Genomic DNA, 10,000 nt, shown 5'->3' with positions numbered 1-10,000 from the left:
GTTGATTCACTGCCTGCAAATGGTCTGTGAAGTTTCTGCTCCTAAATCCATTCTTGTATATTAGATTGGGGTAAATACAGTTAGATAAATGTACATACAGGCACACGTGTATATACACACGATTCCATGGCGCGGTGGTAAAGTTCCCGGCCGTCACTACGGCGGTTCGGGTTCGAATCCCGCCCAGGGCTGAAATAATTTCAGTATCGCTGCGCTGCGAGTCGTTACTCCAACTCTCGTGGGCGGGGAGTTGGTTGTGTGTGTGCGTGTAAGGTCACAGCATTACCCATAGATCGGTCATATATGAGCTCTGAGCTCTCATCCGGGAGGGTAATAGCTGTCGATCACAAGTCCAACACGTGATCCAAGACCATGGTGAATCACATACACGTAAAGTACACATACACATAAACACATGCACATGTACACATACTGTGTATCCATGTACCTGGTACTGTCTGTGCTAAAAACCTTTAACTATATATACACATCACTGGTGAGAAATGTAGGAACACATTTGTAAATCACAAACAACACCACAGTGGGACGAAAGAAAGAGTTGAGTAAGCGAGAATATATATTTCGATTGCTAACTGCAAGAGGATTGCAGTTAGCAATCGAAATATATAGTTTCGCTTATTCAACTCATTCTTTCTTTCAACTGTGGTGTTAGTTGTGATACATACACATGGTATGCGTGATACTTGCTTGCATTTTTACGAATCAGTGTTGAATAGCTCTCCTCTCATTATACATTTTTTTTTCGTCTGCCTCCAGTCAATTTTATTCACCTGAAGGGTAGCTCTAAAGGGCCAAAGGGTTGAAGGTAAAGGGTGCCTGTTAACATGACCTCCCTCTCCTCTCCTGCAGGTGCCCATCTACAAGAGGCTCTTCGAGGACATGCAATACGCGAATATGAAGGTCTCCATGGAGAAGGTCCTGGACAGTGGATACGCTTTCATTTCCTGGAAGACCTACTTCAGGAACCTCATCGCCAAAGACTTCACGGACAGTAACGGCTACACCGCGGTTCACATCGCAAGGGAAGACTTCTTCCCTGCGGGCTTTGGGTGGGCGTTTCCCAAGGGCTCCCTCTACCTGACGAAGTTCGACCAGCTGGTCCAGAGGCTCATAGAGTCTGGACTGATCGAGAAATGGATGTCCGACCTCATCCGGAATTCCGCCCTGCAGAGCCGGATGGCGTTACGGGCGAAGAAGGAGTCTGCCAAAGAGCAAGAGGGGTCTCCCCCGGCGGCGACGGCAGACCCGGAGAACCCTGTGCCCTTGGCCTTCACCATTTACCACCTGCAGGGCGCCTTCTTCGCCATCTTTATCGGGTTCTCCTTGTCCGTCTTGGCCTTCCTGGCAGAGCTGTGCTTCGGGAATTCCCGTAAGGATGAAAGACCAAAGACAACAGATGAAGGGGAACAGGAATCAGAATAGGTCTAAGAGAACAAGGAGGGAACAGGCATTAGACTAGATCTAAGACGTCAAAGAGTAGATTACAAACCAAAGTAAATCAAGGACATTAAAAGGTGGAAGAGAAATCAAATAAGGTCTAGAACGCCATAAGGTGTTAAAGAAATAAAAATAGGTTCAAAACATGAAAGTAGGGTTAAGGGAGCACAAATCAAAATAGTTTCAAGAAACAAAGAAGACGAATGAAAGTCTTCTGACATCCAACGTAGCGACGAACATCGACTTCATCAACCTGACGATTCTTAAGGAAACGTTCGTTAAGAAGAACCAATGGATTTTAGATCACCAACTCAATTTGGTTGATGTCCCTGAGTTATTACAACATTTTCATGCCCATTTACAATTGAAACAGCCGGACAATTATGAAGGTGCGGTGGTAGATGAAACTTAAAGAGTCGAGTTTGGAGTTTCATTCAGAACCAGACGTTCTGACCTCTTGGTTCTTCTTCACTGAAGAAGGCCCGTAAGGTCGAAACGTCTGGTTCTAAATAAAACTCCCTCATCTAGCCTTAAAATTTCTCTTGGTTCTTCTTCACTGAAGAAGGCCCGTAAGGTCGAAACGTCTGGTTCTAAATAAAACTCCCTCATCTAGCCTTAAAATTTCATTGCTACCTCTCATCTATGTTCTGTCAAGCTCGACAATTGCTCATTACTAATTCTGTAAGCTTCAGAAAAGTTGGTGTGTATGCAAAATTTCATGTTCAATCCATCTTACGTTGGTCAGACTACAAAGCAACTAATTAATCATCGTGAGAAATGGGAATCAGAGAAAAGTCGGTCACGAGATATATATAATACATTTGGATTTCAGTACATTTGATCATCAGTCTGAGTGACTGAGTGGGCAGGTGCCAAGGCTGTAATTACGTGTGTAAGTAATAGAGAACAGGAAATTGAATGTTTAATGGAACCTATCTAGTGAGTCAGCGTTAGATATAACAAAATTTTACATTAATTGAATAAGTGTATTAATATATAAACAGAGAGAGAGAGAGAGAGAGAGAGAGAGAGAGAGAGAGAGAGAGAGAGAGAGAGAGAGAGAGAGAGAGAGAGAGAGAGAGAGAGAGATTGAGATTGTAGGATTATTGGGAATTAATTGAGCAACACATGTATTTAGTAAATTATCTTCAACTTTATCACAAGTACTTTCTCATGTTCCCTCCTTTCCATACCTCATACACAGGTATATGTGAATTTTTCATTTAATTTGTTTTCCCAACCCATCGACACTTTTCGCCGAAGATACGATTAAATAGACCCACTCTGCTTCGTTACTTTCCTCGGTGACTGCTCCAGCCTATAGACGAGTGAATGGAGGAGTTGGAGAAGAATTTGTAGACCAAAGCGACGACGACTTTGAGAGAAACTTTCCCGATTCATGGACTCAACGTCCTCCCCATCCAGTCGTCCTGGTTTCCCGTCACGCCGCTCGGAATCGAGGACAATGCAGCGAGGCACAGCGCCTCTATAGTAGGATGTCACAGCTACCCTCCCCCTCCACCTCCCCCTCCATCACCACCACCACCAAACGTAAGCCCTAGAGTACAGATTCCCAGCCCCCTCCCTCTCCCCCCTCTCCCTCTCTACCTCTCCCCCTCCCCCTCTCCCTGTTGGATTTTTTTTTCTTGCTTCTTTTTATGTTTCGCTGCCACCCTCTTTGTCTTTGTCTTTGTCTTTGTCTTTGTCTTCGTCCTCGTCCTTCTTCATCCTCTTCGTCCTTGTCCTTGTCTTCATACTCCTCCTTGTCCTCATCTTAGTGCTCCTACTCCCCCATATTCTCCTCCCCTTCCTTCTCCTCCATATCTACCTTCTCCTCCTTCTTCTCGATTTTCTCTCCTCCTCCTCCTCCTGACCCTTCACCTTTTCCTCCTGATCCTTCTCCTCCTGACCTTCCTCCTCCTCCTCCTCCTCCTCCTCCTCCTCCTCCTCCTCCCACGGGAATCTACAGGCATTCAGCGCCGACCAGAATAAAGCTTCCAAAGTCTTTTGACCTCGTCTCAGTGGGAATGACCTGCCGGAGGAACAAACGAGCCGTGAGACACGCGCACGCTTTCCCAATGCGAAAAAGATGAAAGATAGTCAAAATTTATATATATATATATATATATATATATATATATATATATATATATATATATATATTTATATATATATATATATGTATATATATATGTGTATATACATATGTATATTATACATATATAAATATATATACATATATATATATATATATATATATATATATATGTGTGTGTGTGTGAGAGAAATACGCTAATAGCAGCGACATCAATCCGATAATTCTTATGATAGTTGCATACAGGATTCGAACACACTGCACTCGGCCATCCGTAGATTACGGTAATCTACGGATGGCCGAGTGCAGTGGGTTCGAATCCTGCATGCAACTGTCATAAAGATTATCGGATATATACATACATATATATATATATATATATATATATATATATATATATATATATATATATACAGAGAGAGAGAGAGAGAGAGAGAGAGAGAGAGAGAGAGAGAGAGAGAGAGAGAGAATTTAATATTTGCAAAGGTAATAAGTTATCCTAACTGCCCAAACAGATTCATTAAGTCATTGAAGTCTCTTGAAAAAGATAAAAGACCTACATGTTACTTAAGGGGACACAACCAATGCCGTTGTCATTTTAAACCAAGATGACTAGCTGTCCAAAATGAACGAATTATTGTCTCATGATATCACATATACTAAACTGAAAACCAACCCCTTCAATAATGTAAACGCACAGTTTAACAAAAAACATGAAGTCTTTGTTGAAAGGGGAAGATGAGTTGATAAGGCGAATTACTTCTATCACGCATTTCTATTCCATGTATGGACTTACTAAAACACACAGGGTAAATAATCCAATAAGACTCATCATTAGCACTGTCAAGTCCATTTCTTATAATTTGTCTAAATGGCTTGTGTCTCTATTAATCCTATTAGTTGGCAAGGTTTCACACTCTTAACGTAAAAAATAATGTATATTTAGTTGAAAAGCTTAATAATTTAAATATTAATCATAATTTCAAACTCGTTAGCTTTGATATTACTTCCTTATTTACTAATATTCCTATTGACGATCTAATTGTGTTCCTAACTGAGCATTTGGATAAAATTTTATCATTCTCAACGGCAGTTATTATTGAATTAGTTAAATCATGTATCAAAGATTGCAAGTTTGAATTCAATGGTGAATATTACCTTCAAAGATTTGGTATGGCAATGGGTAATCTTATTTCGCCTGTTCTCAGTAATTCATATAATTTTTTTTAAAGAATTTCATTGTGTGCTATTTTGCCATCTATCGCTCTCTGGTTCACCATAGTCTTGGATCACGTGATGGACTCGTGATCGACAGCTATTTCCCTCCCGAAAGAGAGCTCAGAGCTCATATGTGACCAATCTATGGGTAATGCTGAGATCTTACACACACACACACACACACACACACACACACACACACACACACACACACACACACACACACACACACACACACACACACACACACACACACACACACACACACACACAAATCTCCGCCCACGAGAGCTGGAGTAACGACTCGCAGCGAAGCGATACTGAAATTATTTCAGCCCTGGGTGGGATTTGAACCCGGACCGCCGTAGTGGCGGCCTCGAACGCTACAACTGCACGGTCGAGGCCACGTACGGAGAATTTAGATTTATTTTTACAATCAATGACTTGGTTCCCTCCATTAAATTCAATATAGAATTAGAAACAAATTGTAAGTTATCATTTTTGGATTACCTTATTCATAGAGAAAATAATGAGTTTAAATATATATAGAAAATCTGCAAATGTTCATTCATATGTTCATTATTATTCAACCCATAACGAAGAAGTTAAATGTTCAGTATTTTCTTCCATGTTTCTACATGCCCTCCGTATCTGCAGCCCTGAATTAATTGATGAGGAGTTTGAGTACATTTTCAAAGTCGGTCTGAACTTAAAGTACCGTGGAATACTTTTAAATAACGCTCTTGCCTCTGCTAACAATATCTATAAAATTCAACCCGCACCTCCCTATGATACAAAAAATCTTTTGATATTACCTTTCAGTGAAAAATTCACTCAAATTCCTCGGTTACTAAAAACATGGAATATTAAAGTAGCATTTAATAATTCTTATACTTTCAAGAAATTAATCATTAAGAACTCCCCTAAGGATTCAAGCGGCTGCGTATATAAAATCCCCTGCAGAGATTGTGAGATGTTTCACCTCGGGCAAACTCTCAACTAGGATCAAACATCACAAGTATAGTGTTAGAACTGCGCAAAATTCAACTGCATCATTTATTCATACGAAAGAACTTAATCATTGTATTGACTGGTCTAAGGCTTCACCCATTTTATCATGTAATTCGATTATGAACAGAAACATCGTAGAGAACAATCTCGTTTAATATACTGAATTTATTCATTTGAACATTAGTAGTGGCTTATATAGGTTGGATAATTTTATTATTAGTAATATTTCCAAACAACTTGGAAAATTTTATTTTTTGTGACGTTCTAAGATTGTATCTGTCATGCTTTTCCTGTTTATTTCCTCTTTCTTATATTGTTACCAAGTGTCTGTACTGCTTATACCTTCATTTGTATTCCCATGAATATGAGAAATACACGAAAGTGCTTGGAAATTTCATGTTTCTTGTGTATTGACGGTTTATTTCCCCTTCCTTATATTATTATCAAATGTCTGTATTGCTTATAACTTCATTTGTATTCCTCTGAGTATGCGAAATACACGAAGGTGCTTGAGAATTTCGTGTTTCTTGTTTTCCTTAGTGGTTACCAACATATACTGTACATATATATATATATATATATATATATATATATATATATATATATATATATGTATATATATATATACATACATATTATATGCATATATATATATATGTATATATATAATATTATGTATACATATCTTTTTTCAACCACAAATCACTTTTAATTCCATGCCATCGCAGTCGAGACTGAAGAATCGCTTGATGGAGGCATCCGTTGGAAATTGAAACGTGGACGAGCCGAGGATTCGAACCCAGCTAACCCGTAACAAAGTTACAGTGACTTAAACCAATACGCTATCAAGAGAGATATAAGTTGAGTACGACTTTCTTATATTTGTATGCTCGAATTACATACACCTACACGAAATATCGCGTTCAACCCACCTCCGCTATGATAGTGCATTTAGCTAGTATGTGCAGGTGGGAAAGTTTATACATATTAATTGATCATTGGGAACCATTCAGTGTATATGTATATATATATATATATATATATATATATATATATATATATATATACATATATATATATGTATGTATATATATATATATATATGTATATATATATATATATATATATATATATATATATATATATATGAGTGTGTGTGTGTGTGTGTGTGTGTGTGTGTGTATGCACACACACACACACATGGGTGGTATGATGGTGAGGTAAACACAGGGAAGTGTTGGAGATTTAATATTGAGGTTTTGTCCACATCAGGACTTCTTCAATATATACATATATATATATATATATATATATATATATATATATATATATATATATATGTATATATATATATGTATATACATACATACTAAGGGCCTCTTCTTCCTTATAAGGGAGGTAGTCTGCCAAGTCATGCAGCTATTCCTACCCATCTCTTACCTATTTGTTTCCATCTCATGTTAGCTCCTTGTGGATGAAGGGCCATCCCTGTTGCCCGCCCACTGCCAGGGTCAGAAGCAATATATGTGCATACATATACATATATACACACATAAGATTAATTGTTGCATTGATCACAGGGCATATCAATTAACACAACTAGGTAAACAATTAGTTGATTGAAATGGATCGCCGCCCCCGACGACGGCCGGCCAATAAACTAAATGAAGAGATGAGTTCGACAGATGACCCTAATTGATGGCTGCGATTGGCGCCGGCCATCTTGGCGACGGCCATCTTGACGCCAGACGATTCTGTTCAGCTTCTGGCTGAGAATAGGTTGATCAGAATAGGTGCTGAAACGGCGTACATGTTCTTCTTTCAAGGACAGAAGCATTGGTGAAATGTCGACGTAATACACAAGAGTCTAATATACGATATAGCAAAAAGCGAAAACCCTAGGGCAAAAATAGAAATTGGTGAATTTTCAGAAGTGCGCACCTGAGCGATATCAATAGAAAAATTAAATATTAATTTTGTAAATTATAATACATGAACGTAATATACGTTTTCCTTGGCGGAAATCAATGATAAAAAAAAAATGCTAAAATCGATACCCTAGTGTCGGCGAATTTCGAGACGCCAAGTTTGTTTTTGTTTGTTGTGGAAGACGAACTAACGGAAGTCTAATAAAATGGTCTAGTCTAACCTAACCTAATCTAACCTAACTTAACCTAGCCACACCTAACCTAACCACACCTAACCTAACCTAACCTAACCTAACCTAACCTAACCTAACAAAACCTAACAAAACCTAACAAAACCTAACAAAACCTAACAAAACCTAACAAAACCTAACCTAACAAAACTTAACCTCCTATGGGATATGCATTTAGCATCCCTAGAGGTCATCACACTAGAGTAGACCAATTTATTAGACTTCCATTAGTTCGTCTTCCACAACAAACAAAAACAAAGATGGCGTCTCGAAGCTCGTCGATGTCAGAGTTGTCGCTGGTAAATATTTTTTAGGATTCGTTTTGTTATCAATTTCCACCAAGAAAAACGGATATTACAATGATGTATATTGATTTACAAAAATAAAATAGAATTTTCTATTGATATATCGCTTAGGTGTGCACCTCGTATGTAATACCTAGGAATCGAAACTAGACAAATATTAGGATCAAGATTTCCGTGAAATAACTGATGGTAAATTTTTAGAAGTGCACACCTACGCAATATAGCAATAAAAAATTAATTAAAAATTTAATAAATTATAGCACATAAACGTAATATGCGATTTTCTTGGCGGAAATCAATAACAAAAAAGTTGCTAAAACCAATTTATTAACGAACAAAGTCGCGGCGGTTGAATAATACGCCATGTTTGTTTTGATAGATGCCGAGGTCGAAGAAATAAAAGGATGATAAATTCGTCTATTCTGACCTAACCGAACCTAACCTAAGTAACCTAACCTATATTTAGTAATTCGGTACCTCGAATTCTAAAGATCATCCGGGTCGTAGTCGTCGTCACGGATGCTGACGGCTTGAGTATTATTGGAACCTCGGGCAATTAACAAACGACGGCAGAACCACGTGTTCTCTCATAAAGTCCAAGGAAGCCCTATTGTCTTTGTAACAGCGCTTATTAACGTCACCTGGAGTTGGAGAACACCCGGTCCACAACGTGAAAGCCATCGTCTAACTGACAGTAACCGGACTGGACAGATGCATGGCGTCCGTACCGTATCCTTGCGCCTTTGTTCGTCAGTAGATATGTTTGTAGCATTTTTTTTTTTCCGCCAAGAAAATCGCATACTACGTTCATGTATTTTGATTTACAAAATTAATATTTAATTTTCTAATGCTATATCGCGTAGGTGTGCACAACTGAAATAATACCGTTATTATTTATCAATCAAAATCTGTGGCGTTGTCTTCATAGTTTTCTGCCACGATTGCTTTCGTTATCTGTGGCATTTGTCGTTACCACCCCAAATTTACAGTTGTCATTTTGTTTATCCCTTTCTTCGTCTTCCATCTTTGGCTTTATTGTTATTACCACCGGTACCTGTGTTATTGTCGTTGTTACCTACGATGTTATTGTTTCATTGCCTTTGGTGTGGTAATTACTGTTACATGTAGCATGGATATTGTTGTTAACTGGGGCTATGTGATCTAGCCTAGCCTCTCACTGGGTCCCAATACCTGGGCTATCTGGCGGACCCAAGACAGGACTGCAGAACTAAACTATATGAAGAATTCTAGCCCAAAAAAATTAACCTAATTTCAATGTAGACTCCCCCCCCCCGAAACAAACTGACACCCTTATCTAGTTAGTTCGCAGCAAAGAAACTAGAAAAAAAAAACTAAAACTAAGCTTAGGTACAGTCTGATGATTCAGGTGAATCTTGTTCTTGGGGGTCTATAAAACCAATACTGGGAGAAGTGGATTATATTTAGCAGATGCTATACGCCTGGAGGCTGTATCTATAGTATGTGTTCAAAAAACCATTAAAAGATTATTTCTCCATTAGTGTGGAGATCGAACTTGAGAAAAAAGGTGAAATTTGAGAAGCAGGTCATACGTCTTAGTCTCTGCTTCCCCCTAACCCCCAAGCAGTGTTGTCACTGTGATCCTCTGCCAGTTCCCACAAACGAGATTTTTTCCACAAAATTCCCGCAAGGAAATCTGGATTGCCACATTTTTCCCACAAAAAGGAATTATTTCATACATAAATAAGTTCGTTGCAACATATGATTTGCCCACAA

At 38.6% G+C, this 10,000-nt stretch overlaps 1 protein-coding gene across 1 annotated transcript in view; it reads left to right on the top strand.

Annotated features, from left to right (window-relative positions):
- The window catches only part of LOC143032581 (ionotropic receptor 21a-like), a 20,567-nt gene extending 19,124 nt beyond the window's left edge, over positions 1–1,443 (top strand). The window contains exon 10 of the mRNA XM_076197448.1: positions 871–1,443. Within this exon, the coding sequence (XP_076053563.1) occupies positions 871–1,443 (573 nt within the window). The remainder of the gene's footprint in view (positions 1–870) is intronic.
- Positions 1,444–10,000: the final 8,557 nt, after the last annotated feature.

This window comes from Oratosquilla oratoria, chromosome 14 (genome assembly GCF_046742065.1).
Source record: "Oratosquilla oratoria isolate Oo_2021 chromosome 14, ASM4674206v1, whole genome shotgun sequence".
Lineage (NCBI taxonomy): Eukaryota > Metazoa > Arthropoda > Malacostraca > Stomatopoda > Squillidae > Oratosquilla > Oratosquilla oratoria.
The sequence above is the reverse complement of the archived record's forward strand: the minus strand, read 5'-3'. Positions and strand labels throughout refer to the sequence as shown.